The 27532-nt window shown below is 41.3% G+C and overlaps 1 protein-coding gene across 1 annotated transcript; it reads right to left on the bottom strand.

Annotated features, from left to right (window-relative positions):
• Window positions 1–26: 26 nt before the first annotated feature.
• On the bottom strand, window positions 27–27318 carry Dsg4 (desmoglein 4). The gene is made up of 15 exons (XM_004654851.2): window positions 27256–27318; window positions 25372–25503; window positions 23779–23934; window positions 23316–23460; window positions 20680–20846; window positions 20291–20425; window positions 19496–19681; window positions 15112–15383; window positions 13367–13506; window positions 9723–9941; window positions 8130–8435; window positions 6407–6546; window positions 5804–5867; window positions 4324–4532; window positions 27–794 (listed from the first exon to the last, which is right to left on the bottom strand). Exons 1-15 carry the CDS (start codon window positions 27316–27318, stop codon window positions 27–29), a joined length of 3102 nt encoding a protein of 1033 aa, XP_004654908.1.
• Between the last annotated feature and the right edge of the window lie 214 nt (window positions 27319–27532).

Here is a 27532-nt window from a genome sequence, read left to right as displayed (position 1 = left end):
CATCTAGAATGCTGACCATGAAACACTTACTGTTGGGAATAGTGTATGTTACTGTATCGTGTTATTCTTTGTCGAGATGTCATTGGAGAGGTAGAGCCAATGGTTTGGCTTATGTGAATGTCTGGACTCACCATTTGTGTTACTTGAATTTCTGGCCCTACCAAAATACCACCAGCCATCACAGGGCCCATACAAGCATCTGTCATGTTACTGGTGTTCACGTCAGGCATACCGGGGCTGGATACCACTCTCTCAGCATAGTACACATTGTGTGTGCTGGCTATCTCAGCAGGTACACAAATATTCCCTTGAACGTCATAGACGGGTGCCATGACTGTTTCTGTTACTACCACATTGGGTGGAAGCTGGGAATCGAAAACGAGTGTAGTGGGCTGCACACATGGCTCAGTGGTGGAGTAGGTCTCCGTCACTATGATATCCCCGTGAATCACGGGTTCAGGTGCTGCCATTTCTGCTTGGAATTCAGCCTCCGAGAGAGTCATTCCTGAAGAGTCATTGACAAAGTAATTTGGCCCCAGCAAAGGGAGGTCAGTACGGATTGGTATGCAGGCCTGGTGTGAAGGAAATGGCTCGATCTCTGTGTCTAAACAGATCTCGGCAAGGGTCCTGAATTTCGGATCTAAAGTTTCCATGTAGCTTTCGTCTAAATCATCCACAATCCAGCTGCAGCAGCCAATTGAGCCCACGGGAGACCCCACTCCCTCGTGGTCATAAATGAGCAAGCAGTCATTGGCTGGGCGGCCTTCATCTTCGTCTGCGTATGCATATGCTTTCTAAAATTAGATGAGAGATAGAAAATTATGCTTCTCCCCTTACAATGATCATAAAATAAATAACAGCATTGCTATAGAGACTTCTGACCTGAGTTTATGGATTCAATTGAGAAAACATTAATACTTTAATGTAATACTAAACAACTGAAGTTTTACTAGATGAATGTGCATTACTGGTGCATAGAATTTGAGGAATAAGGGCTGGAGAGATGGCTTAGCACTTAAGGCACTTGCCTGCAAAGCCAAAGAACCTGGTTCAATTCCCCAGGACCCACATAAGCCAGATGCATAAGGTGGCACATGTGTCTGGACTGATGTGCCCATTCTCTCTCTCTCCCTCCTCTTTGTCTCTCCTCAAAAAATCAATCAACAAAAAATATTTTAAAAATAATTTCAGGAATAAATGTGAATATTTCTATTTGAAAACTAACAAATGATAAAGTCTATATTTTGTTGTGTTTTGAATCAGATAATATTTAAATCTTTTAGATTTATAGTCCCCCTTGTTTCTGTGAGTAGTATGAGTCAGGAGAGAGAGAGAGAAAGAGAGGGGGGGGAGAGAAAGAGAGAGAGAGAGAGGTTCTGTCTTTTCTGTCAAGGGTTAGAAGACAGAGAAAGTCAGTTCTGGAAGGAAACTCTTCTGTGGGTAGCCCCCCTTCCTAGTAAGTCAGCCGTCCTCAAGACCAGAATCGTTTACAGTCATTGAGAGCAGAGGAGTCAACACTCCTTGAAACCAAAGCTTCTATTTCTGCAGTTGGTAAAAGTCCCTCAATCTTCCATTCCCTTAGGTTTCCCCTAGAAACGGCATCATCTTCATGATCTAGTGAATCATATGAGACTGCGAAGCCCAGCTCTGAGTCAGAGTAACCCTAGGGAATAAAGACCAGCGGATGTTCTGCTGGTCTCCTTTGCCTGTCTGAACGCTTTATGGCTGTACACTCTTTTGCAGAAGTAAACATTGTCTGGCCAATATAGTTGGGACTGTGTGGCGATTTTCAGACCCTGGACTCATTTCTAACACTTCTGAGGTGACTAAGACATAAGGTGTATTTAGTTACGTTCAAAATGTTCATTTAATAATAGACCACTAAGAATGAAAACACATATTAAGAAAACAAATCTCTCTGAGCTTCAGGGACTTGTCAGAGGTTCATGAAGTTTTATGTGGCTTGAGTTCAGAGTGCTGGGGGATCTCAGAGCTAGGCTTGACAGAAAGGAAGGCGCCCAGAGCGTATCCTCCAGGATTTCCAAATTAGTATCATTCTTTTGGAACATTGTGTCCCTATACAGCTCAGGCTGGCTTGAAATTCACAGTCCTCCTGCCTTGCAAGTGCTGACATTCATTATAGGCATGTATTATCATATCTGGATTCAAAATATTTTTTTTTAAAAAACTTAATCTTTCTTCAAATCTTGTGTAGGTGTCCAATCTATAAACGAGAGCAGGAGCTAGTGGGACCTTCTTGTTTGAAGAGTGGAGTGGGAATAAATTCTATTAAGCTTTCCTTTCCCTCTCCCTCTCTTCCCTCTCCCCTCCCCTCCCCTCCCCTCCTCTCCCCTCCTCTGCCCTCCCCTCCCCTCCTCTCCCCTCCTCTGCCCTCCCCTCCCCTCCCTCCCCTCCCCTCCTCTGCCCTCCCCTCCCCTCCTCTCCCCTCCCCTCCCCTCTCCTCCCCTCCCCTTCCCTCTTCTTCCCTCCCTTTCTCTTCCCTTTCCTTCCCCTCATCTGCTATGACAATAGTTTTTTGTTTGTTTTTGAGATATGATCTTGCTATGTAACTCTTGAACTCACTGGGCAGACCAGGCTGGCCACATACATCCTTCCAGGCGCTGGGATTATAGGTATGTGCCACCATGCCCAGCTTTCCATGAAGTCTTATCCAGTCTTCAGTGTGCCATTTGAAATCAGCTGATATAGTCTCACTTCCTGTTTGTATTATAAAGTAACTAAAAGGAGAGATAGAGAGACAGATAGATAGATAGATACATAGATAGATAGATAGAGAGAGAGAGAGAGAGAGAGAGAGAGAAACACACACACACAGATTAAGCAAAAGAGAGTTAGAGGTGAATTGAATGCTCAGGGCCCAAATAGTTGTAGAATAAAATTTTACATGTAATTGTACCTTTTATACTCCATCTTATCACTTTCCCTTTGTCCTACACCAGACTCAAAGTTCTTTCATTAGAAATGAATGGTTTTGGCTAGGCATGGTGGCACACACCTTTCATCCCAGCACTCTGGAGGCTGAGGTAGGAGGATTGCTGTGAGTTCAGGGCCATCCTGGGACTACATAGTGAATTCCAGGACAGCTGGGCTAGAGCAAGACCCTACCTCAGAAAAACAAAAACAAGCCGGGAATGAATGATTTAATATCCTAAAATCAAGATCAAATCACCTTTTCCAATATTTTGAATGACACCTTGGTAAGAGGGTAGTCACGTCTTGCACGGAACACACGGGTGGCTGGGGTGAAGGTGGTGTGGTGTGAAATGACAGGAAGCAAGCTTTTGAACATTCTTCAGAGATCTAAGGTCTAGCCTCATTTAAGAATAGAGCCAAAATGCTTTGGGCAGGATGGCTTCAGTTCTCATTAGAGAAAGGAGAACATGTTTTGACTGTGTTTTGTAAAGCACTGGCTATAACCAAAGATACAGAATCCAAGTAGCAGTTTTGACATTAATGCTAGAACTCATTAATATTAGTGTGATTTTCTGAATGACTTAAAAATATTCCTTCTAGAACACATATTATTTGTGCTAATTTGTTGAATACATTAATTAGGGTATTGATCCATCATTTAATAATTGATATTATATTGTTCATGTATAGTCATCAACAGTTTATTTAAGGATACTTATTTATTTATTTGAGAGAGAAAGGGAGAGAGAGAGAGAGAGAGAGAGGGAGGGAGAGAGAAAATGGGCCCACCAGGGCCTCTAGCCACTGCAAGCTCCAGACACATGTGCCACCACGTGCATCTGGCTTACGTGGGTCCTGGAGAATTGAACCTGAGTCCTTAGGCTTCACAGGCAAGCGCTTAACTACTAAGCCACTTCTCCATCCTGATAATCATTTTTTTTCATGGAATAAAGATGTGTTAATGGCAACTGAATATGAAATACTGATGAAAATGGGCTTTATGCATTAAAAAAAATTAAATTTATTTGAAAGAGAGATAAAGAGGCAGGGGGAAAGAGAGAGAGAGAGAGAGAGAGAGAGAGAAAATGGGAGGGCCAGGGCTTTCAGCTGCTGCAAGCCAACTCTGGACTCATGTACTCCCTTGTATATCTGGCTTATGTAGGTCCTGGGTAATTGAACCTGGGTCCTCTGGCTTGGCAGGCAAGCTCTGTGATAGCTAAACCATCTCTCCATCCTGGCTTTATGCATTGTAAAAAGAAATGAACTTTTTTTTAAGGTTGGGATAAGACTGAGAGTTACTCAAAGTATTTCAAAAGAGGCCAACTACCATTGCTCTTCCTGCTGCAAGTAGACACATGTCTGAATGTGCGTAACCAGTAGGAGGCCTACCTCTGAGAAGTAGCTGTCCAGGAAGGCCATGTTCATGCCGCTGTCTGGATATTCCCGTAGTGTCCCCATGGTGGAGCTCCTCTTCCTCAAGGTGCCTGCTGCTCCCGCAGCTGCCAGGCCTGCGGCTGTCCCAGCGCCTGTATTGAGCTCCACTCCCGAAACACCCCCTTCCACTGTTCCTCCACCTGCATAGGTGTTGGTATAGATTTCTGGAAAGACAGAATGTGCCCATCACAGTGCTTGGGTTGCCTAAGTTGCTTCTACCTGCACAGCATCGTCTCACTGCTATACAACACAAGTAGGTTCTGGAAAACAGGGCAAGGAGTGTCTCCAGTTATCTTCGGAATCCCTAGGTGTGGTGACGAAAGTGAAGTAACGTGCAAGGACGAAGGCATCTATGGGACACGGTCTACCTGCGCATGTGCAACCCCAGCCTCTGGACTTAAAGCTTCAACGCTTGCACAGCATGTGCTGGCCTATCTGTGGGAGAGTGGGATCTGCTGGGGCTCTCCTAAGCAAGACCACCCGTGCTTCCTGCAGCTGAATCTCTCAGTCTTCACTTGCATGGGAATGAGAGAGCTAGCTCTCAGGAATGCCCAGTACAAGGCAAATTCTTTGCATGGAAAGGGACAGGCTTGGGATACTAAGGAATCATCACTGAGCTATCTCATGTCTGGGCCACCTGTGCTCAGTTCAGTCTCTACCCCATCACGGGGTATTTCTCAGGATTCTGTGGTACATGTGGAGCTGATGAAGCTAGGGGAGTATGAGGCACCTGATGAGCATAAAACACACCCAGTTTAAAGCAAGTTTGTCAATGTCCTGCTGGAAGAATGCAGTTTTTGCTGTCTCTCCTCTCCTCTCCTCTCCTCTCCTCTCCTCTCCTCTCCTCTCCTCTCCTCTCCTCTCCTCTTCTCTATTCTCCTCTCTTCTGTCCTTGTAAACAGTCTTTATTATAAATAATCATTAAAATAATCTGTACACTGTGCCAGGCACTATTCTAATTATATATATATATATATATAATGACACTTCATGCAAATATATAGACATATATGTCATATCTAACTCATGTATGTTTAGAGATCACATAGAACAGATGTATTTATTTATTCTGTACTTCAACACTGGAAAGCAGGTACTATTGTGACCTTAATTTCAAGAAGAATAAAGTGGATCTAGAAAGGTTGTGTCTTGCTCAGGGACATACAACTTACTAATTAATGGCAGAGCTAGCATTCAAACTCCCGGTTTTAAAATTTGCCCCTTTAACTGCTGTGTTGGACTTCACTTGTCTGTAGCTTTAGAGGGAGAAATTGAGAGGTCATTTCATGCATGTCGTTTAGGCTCTGAAGATGCTGTCATGCAAGGAGATTAACAGCTATGTTAGTGTTACAAGTTACTTTTGTTACATGAAGTTGGATTGGTTTAATGGATTTAAGCATTTTAGAAATCAAAACAGAATTTGGCATCAACTGACCAGAAGAATCGATGCGGTCTTGGGTGTTGGAGGCTGTCATTGGTACACATATATTTGATACATCCTAACAAGAAAAAAAAAGAACAATTTAAAAATAATGTTTTATGTTAAATATTTTGTGTGTGTGTGTGTGTGTGTGTGTGTGTGTGGTGTGAATGCATGTATGCATGGTCATATATATATGGGCACAAATATGTGTGCAGGTGCACATGTGTATGTATGTGTGTGTGTGCATTTGTGGAGGCCAGTGTTTAGGACTTGATGTCTTTCTTAGTCATTCTCCACCTTATTTTTTGAGGCAGGTTCTATGTCTGAACTTAGAGCTCACAGCTTCAAGTGGACTAGCTGGCCAGCAGGTGTCCTGTCTCCACCTCCCTGGTGCTGGGTTATAGGAGCATGCCTACATGGTGTCATTTGTACATGGGTACTGGGGATCTGAGGTTAGGTCCTCATGCTTGCTCAACAAGCATTTTATCTATTGAGCCGTGACCCTTGTGTGCATCAGTATTAAAAAATGATATATTCATTTTGTGGGGCATTGAGGTATGCTGAATTTCCACTGAAACCCCATGTTGCTTCCTTGGAAAGTGACAGGCCACTCACCCTGTCCTCGGGATGAGCGCCTTCTATTCGCCAGGACTGTATCACTCCTTCTCCCCCCTCGGGCACAGGAGCAAACCTCGTCCCCAGGCCTTCCGGCTGTCTTCGTTTGCAGCAGCACATGAGCAGTAAGAGGGGTGACACTGCCCAAGAAAGGGGTGAGTTGACATCTACTGGTCTTTCACAAGTGACTTTGCTCATAGACCAATTCCCTTTCCTTCCTACTCATTCTTTCTTTAGGAAAAGCAATGGGATTTCCAGTGCTAGCCTGCTGAAACTTTTATTAATACTTGATTTTTTTAACCCAGAGGGATTAAAATGCCAATGCTTGGTCTCATCTTGGGTTAGAAATAAGGTTCAAAGACCTCTGTGTGATTCATACATGTGGCCAAGGTTGAGAAGCAATAGGTTGCAGATTATCTGCTATCCCTACCAAGTTGCCTTAGGATACGTTCCAGGACACAGTTTCCAGTATCACTTGGAGAATTATTCGTCATCTTTGTACAACCTTGCAGGATCACTGATCATAGTCATGATGTAGTCTCAGGGTAGCCTCAAACTTACAGAGATCTCTCTACCTCTGCCTCCTGAGTGCTAGGATTAAAGATGTGCGCCACCACACCTGCTGACAGATTATATTCAAAAGGCCTTCCCAAACATCAGTCATTATTTTTTATACTTGAAATGATACCATTTTTATTGGGCTCACTCATGAATGCACGTTAATAATGCAGTTTGATTCCTTTAATTCTAGAACCTAATGTTCATGCAATCTAAGCTTTTACTGGCAACCAAAAAAAAAAAAAAATACATAATATATCTGATGGCTTCTGGGGACCAACATGTTTTGGAGTAAAATATCAAGTGAAGAGAACCTCCTTTTCTGAGTATTGCTTAGGGGCCTTGACATTCCCATGACCAGAGTTCAGAGGCTTGTTGAAGCTCTGGGATTCTACTTCACTGGAGTGGGCAGGTCACCTGAGCTCTACGTCCTTGCTGATCCCTCATTGCCTGTGGACCAAAGCCCAGAACATTTAATATGCCTAGGCATATTTCTTTTTTTTTTTTTTTCCTTAGGCATATTTCACACGTGATTCCACAATGGCCTTCACATTACAGCTTTTCCTTTTTGCTTTGTGAGTGTGCTCGGTTCTTCTGTCTCTTCCTCAAGCACTGTTTGCTGTTTGGTTTTATTTTTGGTACTTAGATTCAAGCTACTGCCTCACACATGCATGCTTGGCTTGCAGTCTCTGACTAGGTTATACTTCCCTCAGCCAGTCTCTTCCCTGCTTGCTTGAGCCATTTCTTCACTCTACATTGCCTTCTGGATTTACCCAAGTACATTCCACTTCTATGAAAGTCCTCAGCTTTCAGGGCCCTGCTCGACATGCACGCCTCTGAAAAGGTTTCCCCAGCCTCCTTCTTCTGAGATAGCTGTTCCTGCTTTGCTACTCTGAAAGCATTTTGATAAGGTTTCCATCACAGAAATTATTTTGTGCTCTTCTATATTATGCTATGTTTATTGAATTGCATGTTTCTAACCTTTAGAATCATCACTGAGCCTAGATTTTTACAGTTATCATTTGTTACTGACTAGGTTCATACCCTTATTAGTGCTATAAGTACCAGAAAGAAAATGGCCAGATGAGCCTAGCCATCCGAGTGAGCCTCGTGACAGCTCTACTCTTGAGAACTGCTGGGCAGCAGGAGGGAGTCCAGTACTCACAAAGCAGCAGTAAGAGGCCGAGGACAATCATGCCGATTGCAGCCGGTCCGAGCCTAACGTTTGACTGCCTGACCGGGTCATCGGTGACAGTCCCATATACGTCATGCGTCACAGAGCTGATGTCGCCGGTGTAGATGCCCGTGGTGGTCGAGTGCAAGCACATGCGGTTGTCATCACAGAGGCAGGCGTCTAGCAGCACAATCTGTGGCAGTTCGCAGGCTCTGTTGTGGCTGTCCTTCACTATGATGGGGATTTGCTGAAGTCCTGGGGACAGCACCTGCTCAGTCATAAGGAGAGCAGCGGTCTCTGAAGAGGAAACAGAGAGTGGGTTAAAATTCCCTGGGAGCCTTCCTAATTAGTACCCAAGATGACTTGACAACCTTAGCTCGCCAAGTCTTGTTATTTTATTTCATTTTTATTAATTTATGAGAGAGAGAGAGAGAGAGAGAGAGAGACTGACTACATAGTAAATTCCAGGTCAGCCTGGGCTACAATGAGACCCTACTTTAAAAAACAAACAAACAAACAAACAAAAAACAAATAAAAACAACAGCAAAACACCCCAAAGTCGCATGTTTATAATTGCATAATATCACATCTTTTAATTTATTCATTCATTTGTCTGTTTGTTTTGAGATAGGTGTTAAACTTACTATATATAGTAAAGGATGACTTTGAACTTCTGGATTTTCTGCCTCTACCTCCTAAGTGCATGCGCCCACCATTATCACATGTCAGCAATATGCTTTATGGTTTGCTTAATCATTCTTGTAATATTTGACAACTTGGTTCTAAAATTTTACAAATAAACTGAACTAATATCTTTCAACAGAAAGAAGTTCAGCCAGGCGTGGTGGCGCACGCCTTTAATCCCAACACTCGGGAGGCAGAGGTAGGAGGATTGCCATGAGTTTGAGGCCACCCTGAGACTCCATAGTGAGTTCCAGGTCAGCCTGGGCTACAGTGAGATGCTACCTCAAGGAAAAAAAAAAAAAAAAAAAAACCCAGAAAGAAGTTCATTGCTCACACATACTCCTACATGTGATTGAGATGAATGAGGGATTCCTGAGTCTCTGAGACATTTACATGGCTTGCCTAAAGTTATTCAGACTAGGAAACCATGACATGTACTGAGTTAGTCAAGGAGTTTGCTTATTTCAACTGGTGAAATATTGGTTTACTGCCTATCTGTATAAAATGATGGGTGAACTGGTATTTATTTATAGACTCATAATTGTGACTGCATTAATGAAATATCTTAACATTTCTAAGTTGAGAATTTCCCTCAAATACTCTGAAACTTTTTTGTGTGTGTGTTTTTGTTTTTGATTTTCTAGGTAGGTTTTCCCTGTGGCCCAGGCTGACCTGGAATTCACTATGTAGTCTCAGGATAGCCTCGAACTCACTGCAATCCTCCTACCTCTTGCCTCTAGAATGTTGGGATTAAAGCCGTGCACCACTACGCCTGGCTCATAAACTTTAAAAATAACAATGTGTAAGAATCGTGGACAGAGACAGCAAGCTTTATTAAGACACTTTACTGATTATTGGGTAGTCGTTTTGTTGATGTGAGCACGTTTCCATCCCACTTACGGTTGATGGACCTGATGCTCCATATGTCAGCTGTTCCTGGTGGCTGGTCAACGACACAGAAGGTGAAGGGAGCCCCAAAGGAGTGGTCGCTGACGTAGATGAGGACGGACGGAGCGTCGGTGCAGAGGCTTCTTCTGTCCGCGTAGACGACTGGGCAGTAGTCGTTGGCATCAGGAACCTCAATGCAGATGGTTCCTGTAGCCGTTTTTCCAGAGCCATCTGAAAGGACAGTATCAGGGGTGTTAGGTGGAATGGTGTCCCATGAGGATGCCATCAGACACAAGAATAGCCTGAGTGACTCTTGAGTCCTGTCAGGTTTCTGTCTGCTTCAGGGACCCGCGGTCACTCTTGTCTGTCAACTTCATTCCAGTCATAGTGGCATCTTTCAAGTTCTTTGAATCATTTTCTTTTTTTTTTTTGTTTTTTTTTGTTTTGTGCACTCTGTTTATTCTTCCTAAAATGTTTTTCAGTTTCATCTCTTTCTGTTAATAATTATCTTATTAATAATATAAATTATCTTAATAATAAATATATTAAGATAGAAAATGACATGTCCTCCTTCAGAGGAAGTTCACTGCTCTCTCTTCTCAGCCTGCTCTGGTAAGCTAGCCTGTAGCCTTCTATTCAGGAGCCTCACTGACCCAGCACATGTGGAAATAACTGTAGCTGGAGATAAAGAATGGCATGTGTGGGCTGGAGAGATGGCTTAGTGGTTAAGCACTTGCCTGTGAAGCCTAAGGACCCCAGTTCGAGGCTTGATTCCCCAGGACCCATGTTAGCCAGATGCACAAGGGGGTGCATGCGTCTGGAGTTTGTCTGCAGTGGCTGGAAGCCCTGGCGCGCCCATTCTCTCTCTCTCTGCCTCTTTCTCTCTGTCACTCTCAAACAAATAGATAAAAATGAATAAAAATTTTACTAAAAAGAATGGCATGTGCATCTTTCCTGTTATTTTCTGGGCTGATTATTTGTTTTCTGAGGTAGGGTCTTGCTCTAGCCCAGACTAACTTGGGATTCACTCTGTAGCTCCAGGGTGGCCTCGAACTCACAGTGATCCTCCTACCTCTGCCTCCCAAGTGCCATCACGCCTGGCCTTGTTTACTGATTTAAATCTCATCCTATTACTTTCTGAAATAGTATTTTTGAAAACAAATATAAATCTATCTCATGCACCCCCCAATCTATCTATTTGAAACAAAACTGTGGCCAGCATAATTTACTAAAAAGGCCAAAGTCGAATTTATAGAGTCTGGATTTAGTCTGCTTTTCTATTCTATGTTGTCATTTTGTTTTACTCTGTAGAAGGCCTTTTTGTTTTTCTCCACTTGTTAGCTAGAGTATTATCATCTTTGCATCACCCACCTAAGCTGTCTTCTGAGAAGTTAATGAATTTCTTTTAAAAATGTTTCTGTGTACGTAAGTCGTAGAGTCACTGAGCTGGTTGAATAGCGATAAACCAAGAGTCTGTCCAATATTTCATTTGCACCAGACTTCCTAACACAGACACTTGTTTGGTCTCCCACTAGGAGGGTGTCATAGTATCTCACAGGAGACTGCTTTATTTGTCATTCTCTGGCCCTCTGTGCCTGTCATGTGGCCCAGTGAGGTGTCAACCAAGGTGCAAGCTGTTGCTTTGGGGTTCATTTCCCAACGTTCCTGACTGACTCTGCCCATGAATCCATTCATACAGAACAACCTGGAAAGCTCTGTGCCAGTGGAGATACATGCTTATGTGAATAAATGATGGCCTTTGTTCTTAGTTTTTGCTTGCTGTAGTGTGATAGCATTTTCTCTTTGTTCACAGGAGCTGATTATTTTGGGGCTAGTTTTTGAAAATTTAGCACATGATCAGTGTACAAACATGAGATGTGACCAATGTGAATAGAATCCATTTCAGAAAAAATACCATTCCAGAAGGCTTACAGTACATAAGACAGTATTGATCATTCAATACACAACTGACATAAAGTTCAAAGGATGGAGAACAGAATGTGTGGACTAAGTTTCTGAGGTGTAACCATGATGCCTTTTTGAATCTTGCACTGCCCATCCGACTTTCTCTTTGGTACTATAAAGGTCAGATAGAAACTTATGCCAACCTACCACGTATATTTTATGTTAGTGCACACTTGGGACACCCATCTTTCCTCTTCTTTTCTTGTTACTGAGCTTTCTTTGTTCTGTTCTGTAATGACTAGGCACTGGTCTAGGGAATCATTAACTTTTTTTTTTTTTTTCGAGGTAAGGTCTCACTCTAGCCCAGGCTGACCTGGAATTCACTATGGAGTCTCAGGGTGGCCTCGAACTCACGGCGATCCTCCTACCTCTGCCTCCCGAGTGCTGGGATTAAAGGCGTGTGCCACCACCCCCGGCTGGGAATCATTAACTATTGATAAACAAATTTCTGTTTCTATTTGCCAAGTGAGAATTGGCTCAACTACAAATTAAGTCAGTGCATCTGTGCTTGTAAATTTTTAAAATTTAAATCTTAAATTTGAAATCACCTTATGTTCTCTTGGCCCAGAGCAACTGGTGAGATTGTCTACCACTCACTTAGGTTTCTCATTTGAGCTCATTTTTGATGTCTCTAAAACAACTACATTGGGGCACATTGCTTCCCTGTAAGGTGACTTCACCATGAACTTTGCACATAGCTTCTAGCCCTTGCTTTAGGTAAACATTCCTAACATACCCTATAAGTGGGGTTAGCTGTAATCAGGATATGAAGTCATAAATAAAAATAAAAATGTATTTCTTGCTGAACCTGCTACCAGCACAAGGGTGAAGGAGATCGACACAAAGAACAATCAACTCCTACCAAATCAGATATCCAGAGACACAGAGGCTCCCAACACCTCATCACTAAAGCAGACCCAAATGAACCCAACATGGCTTAGGGAAATTTTTCAGAAGAGGGGGCAGAAAGAATGTCAGAGCCACATGTTGGGTCATGATAGGCAGAGACATTTCCTTCTACCCATAACTGTGGGCTAACTCCACAATGCATGACTCATACACCTCAACACAGAGGGGCCAGGGGAAGGGGGTAGGATATGGAGGAGGCTAACAATGGTAACAACTTGACTGTTTTCACTGAGTACAAGCTAATTAATAAAACAAAAATAAATAAAAAATAAAAAATAAAAATTTATTCATACACATTTTAACTTTCAAGCTTTAAACTATAAGCTACATGCAATTCCTGTTTGGAAGAAGCTAAAATTAATTATCATTAAGTGTGAATTATAATAGGTATAATAAATTTCAATTTTTGATCTAAGTGCTTAAAACATTCTATAAGTCTTGAGTATACCATTAAATAATAAATTATGAGTCATTTAAAATATCAACATTGGAATGGTATTTACAACATTTAATATGGTAGGAAGAGTTTTTAAAAACTGTCTATTTACTTGCGTGTGTGTGTGTGTGTGTGTGTGTGTGTGTGTGTGTGTGCCAGGACCTCTTGCCTCTGCAAGTGAATGGCAGAAAATTGTGCCACTTTTCATGTCTGACTTTATGTAGGTAGCTTTTGAATTGAACCCAGTCTGGCAGTATTTGTAAGCAAGTGCCTTTAACCACTGAGAAATCTTGCCTGCCCAAAATACTAGGAATTTTATTAATGTATTGAACAGAAATTTTCTTACCATCTATAGCCAGGATTTCTGCTATATATATCCCATTGGTAATATATTTTGACTTTTTATCAAATTCCCTAGAAAACTGTATCTCACCAGTCCTCGAATCAACTTTTAACCAGCTGCCAGCATCATGCCCTATGATGTACCTGTTTTTAAAATTGAAAAAGAATTTATCATTACACTTCCACAAAAGTTAGTACTACTAAATTACATAGCTACAGTACAAAAAACTTACATACTGTGTGTAATTTATCATGACAATAACCTTGGTGTTTTAAATATATATGTGTGTATGTGTGTGTATTAAACCTACGACAAAGTTTCATCATTCATTCTCCTTTATATTTCAGATTATATAGTATATAATAAAATGCATGAATTTAGTTCAGGCATACTTATTAAATTATCATATTGACTTATGTCAAATACCTTTCATTTGTTTTTAAAAACAACTATTGTTTAGTAATTTTTTTTCGTGGTGGTGCTATTTAGTAATTTTTACATGTGATCAACTTAGTACACTTGCTATGTGTGTATTTAGGATGTTGGTTTCAGAGCATCTCAAGCTGGCTCACTTAAGGCCTCATGGTAATGTCTATTAAGTTTCTCTCTCTGTCTTTCCCAGTGCATATCATAATGGATTTAAAGTGCTTGACCTAATTAGAAGCAGATGTCATTCTCTGTATGTACCAGGCATAATTTCAAATCTTCAGTGCACTTATCTGATCCTCTTTTTCCTTTATCTCCTGTAAACAATCTCCACAATTTTCCTCAAGTCTTTCAATTGATAAAATCATTACATTTACAGACATTGTTCATTCTAAAAGAGGAGGAAGAGGAAGAGGAGGAGGAGGAGAGAGAGAGAGAGAGAGAAAGTATTGAGAAGAGTTACCTATCTCACTATAGTTATTTACAGAATATTTGACATAGTTCTAATTTATATATAGTCTATGTATCTAGTGCCTATAACACCTATCTTTCTCTTTATGCAATCAATTTTCTGAAACCCCTGTGTTTTACCTTCTATTTCTGTTCCTCATAGGTCAAGCAGAAGGTAGAAACTAGTCTCAGAGATATGCACCCATTTTAAGAACATGGACAGTGATTCTTTTTTGAAGTTTTTCAAAATACAATTTAAAACTGTTTTGTAGCAGTATGCTATATTAATTTTACAAATATAAACTCTTATGAGCTGTTAAAGCATTTGCAAAAAACCTACACATTCTACTTCAGCTTTTCTTGTATGGTATCTATAAGAAAATATTAAATTTTAAATCAGAAAACATAAAAAATGCTTTCAATATAGAAGAGACCATCTGAAATTTTTTTAAAGACGATATTCTATAAGAATGTCCACCCAGAAAATTACAACCTTTCCCAGGGTACCAAGTGGGAGAGACACTTGGCAAATCCGGGACCCGGCTGTTTAAAGCCGGCCCAAGGAACTTAATACAATCAGAATGGCCCAATCATCAGCTACAGTTAGGGGAAACAAAAGATAAACAGACTTTCATAGCAACTTCAGTGATACTTTAATTTTTAAAAATGGTATAACTCAATGGGAGCACTTATAGCCTCTAAAGCACTACTACAAGAAATCTAAGAAAATTTCAGATGCTGCGCTGGTCCTCTATAACAAACGAGAAGAGAAAAACCAAAAGCGCCTAGAGCGCTGGCCACCAGCACAGCACAGCACGCGCACGCGGTCCGGACAGGGCTGCGCCCACCAGCGAGAGCAGAGCGCGTCCTACCTGACATTCGTGGCCGTGTTCCCCGTGTCCATGTCTACGGCTGTGTATGTGCCAAGCACGTAATTCATTAAGGAGCTTCCTCTGCTCCCTTCTCCTATGTTAAAAGTCCTGGAGCTCGGGTGGAAGGTGGGTCCTTCTCTTACGTTAACTACCTGAATTCTCACAGGGGTTGAGTGCATTTGGAATTGAGAAGCAACTGAATGGTGAAAATCAGCTTGATTTTTGACTCCGATACTGAGGTGAATGTTGGGCTTCTGTTCATAATCCAGCATCTGAAATAATGGGGGTGGGGCGGGGAGAGAACAACACCAGCTCTGAAACAGCAAAGACTCTTTTTTTTTTTTTTTTTAAAAAATATAGGATAATAATCCGCAGTGAACACACAAGAACAAAGACCTGCAACTGTACAATTCAGATTTTAACTGGAAATAATTTTGCTTAGTGCAAGTAGTAGGCATTTCATACCCATGACTCAAATGTTTTGCACAGTCACGTTTGTATGTCACTTAAGTCCTAGCTTGATTTGCTTGTTTGTTGTGATGCTGGGGATAGGCCCCAGGGCCTTGCACATGCTGGGCAGGTGCTCCACCACTGAGCTACATTTCCAGCTCCCAAGTCCGTGACGTTCCAGTTACATTTTGGAACTTGGAACTTCTTCCATAAAAACCTTAAAATTAAAAATGGCATTTCTTTCAAATGAGGCCCTTTTAGGATGGAACAAAAACTGCCTGAAACTGTTGAATGGATACGTAGGACCCAGAGTTGCTTTGTAGAATTCACATCTAAGAATCTCTTAGAAGTATTAATGGCAGAATGAAGGTGCCAATATATGTGATGATGTAATGAAGCATGTAATTATTTTTTAATGATGCAAACTACTGTAACGATTCAGAACCACGTAGTCAGTCCTACACTATAATTTGATTACACTGCGTCTGGTGGACAGAGAGACTGCTTTACAGGGCACACTTAAATATGCAAATGCGGCACCCTGAGAAAAGTCACCTTTGAACTGGTTTTCTGGATAAAAGGTGAATGGACTCTTTTGATCCAGAGTGATTGATGTGGGGACATAAAAGGTCACAAGTGAAAACCCTTGTAAAAGCAGGGAGTGCTGGGCCAGGCCTGTGCAGAAGTGTTCTGGAAGTTTAAGTAAGCATCATTTTCAATACTTCCTTTTATTTTATTTTTCCTTTTCCAACAACCAAAGTTAAGATCTCTGTAGCCTACTGGAAAATTTTACCACATCACAAATATTTTCTTAAGTTTTGGAGTAAATTTTTCCAGTATTGCTGACAAGACAGAAATATTTGCAGGAAATCTCTGGGGATTTGTTTGGAGGTGGTCCAGCATGCCTCATTTGAATCATAGCTAACACTGTTGTTAAGGTTTGAGATTTTGACAGCACTCATACCTCTGTCACAGATGTCCCCAGGATGCCTGAATTGTCCACATTAGCAGTAACCCAGAATGGACCCATGCCCAGGATGCTGAGCCCAGGGTTAAAGTGAATAATGCACTTGGACATGGAGTTTCCCTTGGGAGAGAGCCCTCCTAGCTACTCATGGGGTGAGGGGAGGGATAGCAAAAGTCAAATAGAACAAAAGCAGAGTAGTGTTACATTTGTTGTTTACAAGTAGGAGGGTTTTCTGACTGGGTGTGGCAGAGGTGTTTGTGGAGTCATGGAAGCCTGCTTACTCCAGCAACTCTTCCTGGAGAGAACCAAGAGGCTGCATGCACTTTGTCTCTGTTGTATAAGGCAAGACTACAGAATAATCACTTCCCAGCACAGATGTGTGTTGAAATGGTGATCAAAAACCAGATCTGGGGCTGGAGAGATGGCTTAGCGGTTAAGCGCTTGCCTGTGAAGCCTAAGGACCCCGGTTCGAGGCTTGGTTCCCCAGATCCCACGTTAGCCTGATGCACAAGGGGGCGCACGCGTCTGGAGTTCGTTTGCAGAGGCTAGAAGCCCTGGTGCGCCCATTCTCTCTCTCCCTCTATCTGTCTTTCTCTCTGTGTCTGTCGCTCTCAAATAAATAAATAATAATAATAAAAAAAAAAAACCAGATCTGGAAGGTAATCTCTCCACAAATGGGCTAGGCTTCTGGGAAGGTTTTAGTTACTGAAAGTTTTAATATGGAAATAAAGCTGTTAGATTTCCGTGCTCAGTGTTTTTCTTTCTTTTCTTTTTGTCTGATTAATTTGATATGATACTGCTAGTTCTATTTTTGTGGATGTGTGCGTATGGTGTTTGCACATGCGTGTGTAGATGCATGCACCCCTTGTGCTTGTGTGTAGAGGCCAGAGGAGAAGGTTGGGTGTCTCTCCTCTATAGCTTATCTGCTTGTTTTCTTCAGGTAGAGCCTTAATTATTCCTGAACTTGCTGTTCTTCACAAGCCCCATGATTCTCTGATCTCTGTTGCCCACAGGGCTGATGTGTGTGGTGGCCGTGCCCGGCTGTTTACAGAGGCTTGAGGAATCAGGTGTTCTCCAGCCCCCTCAGGCCCTTATGCTTGTGTGAGAAGTGCTCTTACTTGATGAGGCACACTCTAGCTGCTCTTTATAAAATTTTGGTGTGTGTGGGTGTACACACGTGGGATGCATGCATGCGGATGTGTGTGCAGATGTACTTGCCCTATGTGTATGCATGTAGAGGCCAGAGAAGAACACTGGATGTCCTCTATAGCTCCTCTGACTTCTTTCTTTGAGACAGAGTCTGTTACTGAACCTGGGGCTTACATTTCTTATGACAGCCCTTCCTTCCTCTTTTTCATCCTTTCTTTCTTTTCCTAATTCTTCCCTTATTCCCTCTTCCCTCCCTTCCTTCCTCCCTGCCTCTTTTCCTTTCAAACTCACAGGAATCCTACCTTAGCCTCCCAAGTGCTGGGATTACTACATTCACCTGACATGCCCTGTGCACTTTTTTTTTTATTGTTGTTTTTGGTAAGACTGTCTAATCAGTGAACCCCAGCAATCCTCCTATGTCCGTCCTCCCTCAGCACTGGAGTTACAGGCTTGTGTGGCCATGCCTGGGTTTTTCTGTGACTGTTGGAGAACCAAACCAAGGTCCTCATGCTTTCTCAGCTAGGCTTTCTCCTGCTGAGCTCTCTCCTAGCCAGCTCTGAGTGAACACTGAATTATTGTGTTCTTCATTTTTATTTCATTCTGTTTTGTTTGTGTGGTTCCAGGCTGACGTGGAACTCATTTTGTAGGCCAAGGCTGGTCTCAAACTCATGATGAGCCTCCTACTTCAGCCTCCCAAGTGCTAGGACTAAAGGCATACACCACACCCAGCTTCTGAACCATTTTAGAACTGAGAATGAAAGAATAAAGTTCTAGAAGCTAGCATCACCAAGGAGAGTGTGATAGCAATCACTTTTGTAGCAGAGGTCTGGTTAAACACCTGCCAGACTGCATGTGCTGTGCTTTCTAGGAAGGAACATTTCCTGGCACAAACAAATCATCATCATCATCATCATCATCATCCTTCAGTCACACACACCTGGGAAGGAGTTTACAGAAGTGAGCTTGCATGGAACCCTAGAACACTGCTTCTTTCTTGAAACCTGGATTACGTGGAGGTGGCATTTAAACACGACTTTGGGATCAAGAGAGTTGGCTGGATCCCGTGCTTGTCATTTGCCATCAAGTGAACTGAAAAGAGTTAACTTTCCTCTTTTGTTTCATTTTCTTCTCAGAATTATAAAGATTAAATAAGGAAATACGTGCAAAACATTCATACTTACACTATTACACCATAGCATAGGCGGTGGTGTTTAGTATTGTAATTGCTTTCATTATAGACAAGAGCAACTTCTCTTATAAGATCTCAGACCTCATTCCTTGAACGAAGCCTTATCAAAAGGACCTCACCTCATCTTATCTCGTCATTAGTCGTATTTCATTTACCTAATGATTATGTTTTGTATCATGCCACCTGTACCACTATCTATTATGTTGCTAATGCATCTGTTATTTAATTTTGGAGTGTTTTTCTTTTATCATGACATATTTTTTGTTTTTTTTTTTTTTGGTCTTTCGAGGTAGGGTCTCACTCTGGCTCAGGCTGACCTGGAATTCACTATGTAGTCTCAGGATGGCCTTGAACTCTCGGTGATCCTCCTACCTCTGCCTCCCGAGTGCTGGGATTAAAGGCGTGCGCCACCACGCCCGGCTTATCATGACATATTTAAGCATTGTGGAAACAAAGTAGCCTTATTTTTCTTGGTAATAAATATGGTGTTGCTATTCTCACACACTCTAAAAAGCTTGTGGGTATAAGCATTATTCAAGGTTATGGAGGATTTTGTTGAAGGCAGAGTCTATGTCTAGGATTCACTTTAAACTCCTCTGGGAGGAAGTAACACAGATCCTGTACTGTACCTTGATGACTTTCAAAATTCCTTCATTGGTTTGTGGATCTGTTTGAATGTCAAACCAGTTTCCATCATTTCCCGAGAGGATCAAGTATTTTGCCAACCAGTTATCAGTGCCTTCTTCATCAAGATCAATTGCCTGTAACCGTATCAGTTCTGAACTCAAACAGTTCTCTTCAATACTTGCTGAGTACTGCAATGACATAGGTCAATTTCAAGGAAGAAAGAAAGATTTACTAACACATAATTTCCTTCTAAAATACAAAAAAATCATATTAACACTTTTCTGCCACTATGAAATGGCATATACTCAATCAGAAATAGAATTCAATGATTGCTGTTATAGCAGAAAATAGCCATGGACATCATGGAAGAAATGATCAATATTATTTATTTTTACCCAAACTGGTGGCAAACTAAGTTTGGCCCTGTTCTTTTGGAGCTTGTAATTTTTTATGCCTCAAGATGAAAATGGTAGTTGAGAATGTTTGGGTCTCTGGTAGAATTAATTCAACAATTCAGTGATGCATATATAAACGTATTTTTATTCTTTATAGATGAACAAATTTACACATTTTTGTGAGCAGACTATATGGAATAGATCATGTATTCTCTTACGGAGAAAGTTTGATTGGATTAGAGAATCAACAGCAAATGTGCAGTATTAAAGTGTGTTGTTATACACAAGATATGCCAGGGTTTATGCATCACTCTTGTGACAGAGTCAGGTCCCCAAGCAGCAGGAAAGCAAACTGATTGCCTGCAGCTCAGAAAAAAAGAAAGTACTTGAGAAATAACTTACTGAAGTTTTCTCTAAGATGGGGAAATTATCATTGACGTCTAAAACCTTGATTCTGCAGTCACACTCAGAGGATAGCCCATCCGTGGCTCCGTCCCGATCTGAGCCCCTCACAAGTAGGCTGTACATACTATGTTGCTTAATGAAAAGAGAAATATAAAACTTAGACCTTGTAGTGAGTAGAATCAAGCACATCCTTATGCCATTAGTTTTTTTATAGATAGATCAAATGAAATATTTGTCATTAATCTTTTAATAGTCATTAAAAATGACTGGAACTTTTTTCTTCCTTAATGTGCATTTTAGGCTAAGGAAATATATACATGATTTTGTCTTTGTCTTTCCAAAGTTTAATTGTTTGCTTGTTATAACTCACACATAGAAAGCTTTACCTCTCTGTCAAGGAAATTGGACATCGTGCGGACTTCTCCAGTGTATCTGTTGACCATGAACATGGGTGCACCTGCAGGCTCCTGAGAGATGATCTTGTACGCAATTTTAGAATTCAGGTGGTTGTCTTCGTCTGCGTCGGTGGCACTTAGCTTTACCACCAGTGCATCTGGAAGGGATGATGGAGGCAGGCAATGATTACAACTCTATTCGAATCAATCCATCAAATCACTAGGCATAACAAGAAAAGTGGTTGGCCTCCTCTTGAATCCTCTCTGAGTATCTCATGCGAATATATTACTGTAACATATCAGTGACTTTCACCACCTATTCCAGTGACTATAAAAAATATTAGTTTGCATCTATAAAATTCCTTACTGTTGACACTTACACTCCTTTAATAATTAAATGGTAAATTAGAAAAACTAGTGAACTTCAGTGTATGTAAAAGAAGTGCAGTGGACTATCATAAAGCCACAGGAAATGGTCTTATCAGATTAGTTTTGGCAGCTGTTCTATAAAATTATTTTAAAAGATTTAATTGGGAAAAATTATAGCTTAGTTAAATTCAACATTGCAAGTAGCTATTGAACACCATATTTTTCATTGACCTCTTCCAGATAGATAGCAGGGAGTTACTACTGGTGATACTGTAAGATAACAGCTTTTTGCCAAACAAAAAAATGTGCAATTATTAAAAAGATTTGATCATAAAAATAGGAACCTCTTAAATGTTCACGAAGAGAAAAGACAGGTATAATGGCAAATCAACAAGGTCACTTGTCCACAGGGCAGATGTTTTCAGAACTAGCCGGTATTTTACCTCTTAGCCAGGCCTCAAAATGAAAACCCCACTCGAGAACACCAATAGAATAGAAAGAGCCCAGGTTCAAGGTCTTCATGGTTTATGAAGATGTATCCTGGTCCCGTGGGCATTTGTCCAAACCATCCTCTCATGAGGAAGCATTAATAGACTGCTAATGAACACTGGGGAGGACTTGGCCATGGATTTCCCTGTCTCTTCTTTGACCAAGGTTGCTCTGAAGTATGTCAGCAAGGAAGGACTTTGGCGTCCCTCTTGCTTTGTGTTGCTTACCTTAGGCAAAGCCTCTCTTCTCCCTCTCTTCCTCTCCATGTCTTCCCATTCTGTATGTTAAAGACGCTTTGTGTTTATATACTCTTCTCTCATACATATCTAAAGTCATAGTGGCAAATGTAGGTTTGAAAGGTAAAGACACATTAGGGAGAAGAGAAAGCAAAGTAGTAAAAAAACCATGAGAGTGGGAAGGAAAGAACAAAGACAAAAGGAAGACAGAAGAGATGTTAGATTTGGAAATGGGTGTCAGCAGAGATAGAGATAGAGATAGAGATAGAGATAGATAGAGAGAGAGAGAGAGAGAGAGAGAGAGAGAGAGAGAGAGAGAGAGAGAATATGAACATCCCTTGCTGCCTAGCAGATAGATGAGTGACCTAATGGGGATAATCCAGCCTCTACCATCTCTCTAGTGTGATTCAGCCATGGTTTCTTGATGACAGACAGGGACAGAAAACAGGGTCTTTTATGGTTTCTTCTGCTGACTCATTTGGTTCATCACAAACCCAGTCATCTCTGAGGAAGATGCTGAACACTGACTCAATCATATATATAAGACTATTCTACTTGGCTGGGGAGATAATTTAGTTCATAAAAGTGCTTGCTAGCAAGAATGTGGACCTGAGTTTGAATCCCTAGAACCCATGTAAAAGAAGTGATGGTAAAACATGTCTGAAATTCCAGTGCACCTGCTGGGAGATGGGAGGCAGAGATAAAATACTTCTCAGTAGCTCACAGGCCAGCTAGCCTGGCCTATGCAGCAGCAGACAATGAGATGCTACCTCAAGCAAGGCAGAAGGTAAGGACTAACCCTAACACTGTCCTCTGCTTCTTCTACACACGATGCACCCTGGCATGACTAGTGCACACATAGTGCAGACACATCATATATAAAATATACACGGAACGCCAGCTGTGGTGGGGCATGCTTTTAATCCCAGAACTCGGGAGGCAGAGGTAGGAGGATCGCCATGAGTTCGAGGCCACCCTGAGATTACATAGTGAATTCCAGGTCAGCCTGAGCTAGAGTGAGACCCTACCTCAAAAACCCAACATATATATATATATATATATATATATATATATATATATATATATATATATATATGTATATATATAGACAAATTTTGAAAATCTATAACTGAGAGGATATTTAGCATTTTAGACATGATTTTTTTCTGAGTTATGTTAAAATTTATGGGATTTATTCAAAGTACAATGTGAGTTTTTATTTATTTATTTAAGATAGAAAGAGAGAGAGAGAGAGAGAGAGAGAGAGAGAGAGAGAGAGAGAGACCGGGCATGCCGGGGTCTTCAGTCACCACAAATGAGCTCCAGATGCATGGGCCACCTTGTGCATCTGGCTTATGTGGGTCCTGGGGAATTGAACCTGGGTTCTTTGGCTTTGCAGGCAATTGCCTTAAGTACTGAGTAATCTCGCCAGCCCTGAGTTTTTGTGATATATCAAACAATCAATATTTCAACTCTCTAGAACTTCAGAGCTGAAGAAATTAACACAGTACAAGACAGAGGCATTCTACTCACTGGCGTCACTGTTTTCTTCGATGCTGGCTGTGTACACATTCTGTGTAAAGACTGGGGGGTTATCATTCACATCCATGACTTTGACTCTGAGCTCCAGAGGTCTCTCTAAATCTTCTCCCCTGGAGTTTAGAGCTCGACAATAGATCTGTGGAAATTCATAAAGAAACCTTACTCTCCAGCGAGGGAAACCAGGTAGAATGTTGAAAATGCACGAGGAAATATGCAAAGAAATAATATTTTTTAATGAGTTCAGACTGTCTTTGAGTCCAGTAACCTAATAGTCATCAGGACATTTGGTCATTGCAGCTGCAATACATATGAGAATCCTAAACCATCAACTTTGATTTTCACCCTATTTCTAACCCTTGAAACCTTTGTTTCAATCTACTATTTTTTTTATCCAAAGGAAATCACAGAGGAGAAAAATAATATGAATAAATCAAGACACCCTGCCATGGCTTACCAGGAAAAGTGGGGTTATCTCTCTGTCCACCACTGAGGTGATGTTAATTTCTCCAGTCCTCGGGTTGATGGTGAACACTCCATAAGGGGGTCGATCAATCCCTGGTCCAGAGATTCGGTATGTAATCTTCTGGTTCACTTCACAGTCTGATCGAATCTATAAAGAAAATGCCTAGGATTGGGATCTTACTTGGGATCTTGAACCTTAGAGTGCAGTGAAATGACGAGGAAATAGGCACTGCAGCCAGATGGGCTTCGTTTGAAAGATAGCATCATGACAGTCTTGTTTAACTTTATAATCACTGACCTACCAGTACCACATTACATTATCTTATAGGCTCTTTATAGGTAATACAAGGCAACATATATATAAGCCCTGCCCATTCAATATATGCATAAGTTTTATACACACTCAGTGCTTATTATTAACACTATACTGAGCAATCAATTATCTGATTTTGAATGCATAGACAGTGTAGCAGAAGAAATTAGAATCGTTAGTGTTTTTTTTTTTTTAGATGACTTCAATTCTCTTGAAATTGTGTGTGTGTGTGTTTGTGTATGGGTGTGCATGCACTGTAGTATGCATGTGTGGAGGTCAGAGGACAACCTCAAAGTATCATCTGTGCTCTTCTTCCAGCTTCTGTGAGACAGAGTCTCTTGCTAATCTCATTGGCACAGCTTCACACTCTGGAGGCTAGACTCTTGGTGGGTCCTTTGCTGAACCTAGAGCATCAGAGGTTCTGCATCTTTACTTCCCCCATTCATAGGCTTATAGGTTTATAGGCTTGGGCTGCCATGGCTGGTATTTTACGGGGATGCTGGGGATTTGAACTCAGGTCCTCATGCATGTGCAGCAAGCACTTTACCCACTGAGCCATCTTTCCATGCTCTTTGTTCTTATCCTGAGGCTGTAAGGAAAGGATTTTGGTGCATCACCCTTTTCGTTTTTTGTTTTTTTTTGTTTTTTTTTGAGGTAGGGTCTCACTCTGGCTCAGGCTGACCTGGAATTCACTATGTAGTCTCAGGGTGGCCTCCTACCTCTGCCTCCCGAGTGCTGGGATTAAAGGTGTGCGCCACCACGCCCGGCTCATCACCCTTTTCTTAAATTCAAAGATGGTCCAGAGTGAAGATGCCCAGATATATGCAGATCCTGGTTTTCATGGATAAATCAAGTACGTATTCTTCCTATGACATTCATTCCTCAGTGGTAGCCCCTGCTTGTGAAGCCTGTTAAGACTCTCTCAGGTTGAGGATCAAGAGGTCTGATGGGGATTTTTAATGCCAACCATACTTTCTTTAATTAGCTATATGCAATAAGCCCTGGACTATAGAAAAAATGAATGTTCAGCGATCATAATTTCCTACAGCATATACACGCAGTATTGACTGTGTATAAATAGATAAAGCCACGTGTGCTAAGATCCAAGTCTGTGTTCTAGGATGGCCGTATTTCAGTCCCCAGCTTGGCGTATTCTAGAAGCGTTTCAGTAATACAAATGGCTATGGGGCAGCAAAGGCTGTAGGCGCCTAAAATATTCTAGAGTTGCATCTGCAGTGAGACCAGGCTCCTCCTGCTCGCCCCATCACTCACTCTGGCGATTGGGTTCCTCTTGGAGTTGTCCTCCCCTTCCCGGCAGGCTGCAGCAAACTTGATCCACTCCCGCTTCTGTCTTCTGACGGTCTGCCACGTTGTAGTGCCATTTTCTATGTCTAATTCTTTCACCTAAAGCAAAAAGCCTTGTGTTTCTTACAGCATCAGAACACCTGTGCTTAGTGCAGTCATCTGGTGTTGTAAGACACACCCCAAAGAAATAATCATGTGAAACTCAAGGAACAAAGGAATCAATTTTCCAATTCACAACTCTGGGTAGACATAATATACCCACCCCTTCTGAGCTGCGCTGGGGACCGTTTCATTACTAGCAACAATATCCTCAAGAAGTGGATTTCCTTAGCTGTGCTTGGTGCTCTTGGGTCTTTTTGCTCCACATGATGGAGGTTTTCTTTATTCCATCCATCCTCCTCCGAAAGAGGCCTTGTCTACCTCAGGGTCCCTTGAGCCCTGAGCAGACTGTATTAACCCCACAGTTGCTGCTTTTTCACTGCTCCTTGTGAGTGTTTTTCACACAAAATGGAGGTTGTGTGCACCAAAAGAAAGGAGGGAATTTTCTCTCTAGTTAATAAGGACATTACTTATTAACTGTGGCTGAGATACAAAAGTATGATTATGCAATTAGAAGGATATATTTTTTTTCCTTTTTGGTTTTTCAAGGTAAGGTCTCTCTCTAGTACTGACTAAAATGCAGTCTCAGGCTGGTCTTGAATTCACAGCGATCCTCCTACCTCTCCCTCCCAAGTGCTGGGATTAAAGGCGGGGCCTAGCTGGAAGGATATTTTAAACTGAGCTGACAGCCCTGGCAGCAATCCTGTGGCTACCTTGGTGGCCTCTGGGGATGTTTGTCTCCTTGTAGCTTGATGTTGCTATTGTTCGTGGTGGATGCTAAAGATTTTATTTATTTTTTTTTGATGTTTCGAGGTTGGGTCTCACTCTAGCTCAGGCTGACTTGGAATTCACTGTTGTCTCAGGGTGGCCTCGAACTCACAGAGATCCTCCTACCTCTGCCTCCCGAGCGCTGGGGGTTAAAGGCGTGTGCCACCACGTCCAGCATTTTTTTTTTTTTTTTGGAGAGCTTAGAAATTGCACTACATGCATAACATATGCATATATACATAAAGACATGCATATGTGTATCTATCTTTTGGACGTCATTGACATGTCATTGAGATATAGATGACTACATGTTTATTTATACTAAGGCTTTGTTATAACCCTATAACTGCCACCATTGCAGGAAGCCCTTGAATGCAGCTGCTGTCAAGAACCATGTGTCTGCATGTCTGCTTACTTTAATGACAATACCTGAAAAGTATATCTCATATTTCCTACTTTGTGAACAGAGACTTGAAATGAGTTTTATTTTCTGTAGCTATTGTGGGGGTAATAATGGAAATTTCCCCACCATATTAAAGATATTAAAGATAAACACCACAGGAAGTGTCCATCTGTAGGCTTCTTTCATGAGCCCCATTCTAAAAGGAGGCAGATCGTTGGTCCACTAAGCTGCAATTACGTATTTTTTTAACTTTTTGCATCTTTCCCTGTGTCAAAGCCCATCAGTAGTATTTCCCACTGATGTGCTTCAAAGCCTCAATTGCTTTGCCACATTTTGGAAAGCCTGCAAACAAGCCACTAACACGGCTTGAAGAAGTACTAAGATACTGAGCTGTGAACTATGCCTTCAAAGAATGGAAAGACAGATTTTGCCATTGCTATTTCTGTTTGACTGACTTCTTTTGCTTACTTTTTATTTAAATAATTGCAGTTCAAATATTTCAAATTTTGATATATAATATATTGTAAAAATCTAATTTTGTTTTAACCATAAGTAGAGGAAATAGTTTTATTATACATTACCTCAACAATAAATTCACTGTTTACTTCTAGCACCACCTGCCATTGAAAGCAAAGAATTAGCATACATTTGCATAATTTAAAGGAAACAATGTTATAAGAACATCAATAGTAGTCTACTAATTTATTTCTTAATTATCCAGACAATTAATACTATAAAATAAACATGGTTAATGGAAAGTAAGTAATATAACCCTTTCTGGCCCTCTAATATGTGAGATAGATTCAAAATATGAAAATGTATGATTTTTCCAAGATTGTTATTTGAAGTTGAAGAAAA

This window comes from Jaculus jaculus, chromosome 15 (genome assembly GCF_020740685.1).
Source record: "Jaculus jaculus isolate mJacJac1 chromosome 15, mJacJac1.mat.Y.cur, whole genome shotgun sequence".
In the NCBI taxonomy this organism is placed as follows: Eukaryota; Metazoa; Chordata; class Mammalia; order Rodentia; family Dipodidae; genus Jaculus; species Jaculus jaculus.
The sequence above is the reverse complement of the archived record's forward strand: the minus strand, read 5'-3'. Positions and strand labels throughout refer to the sequence as shown.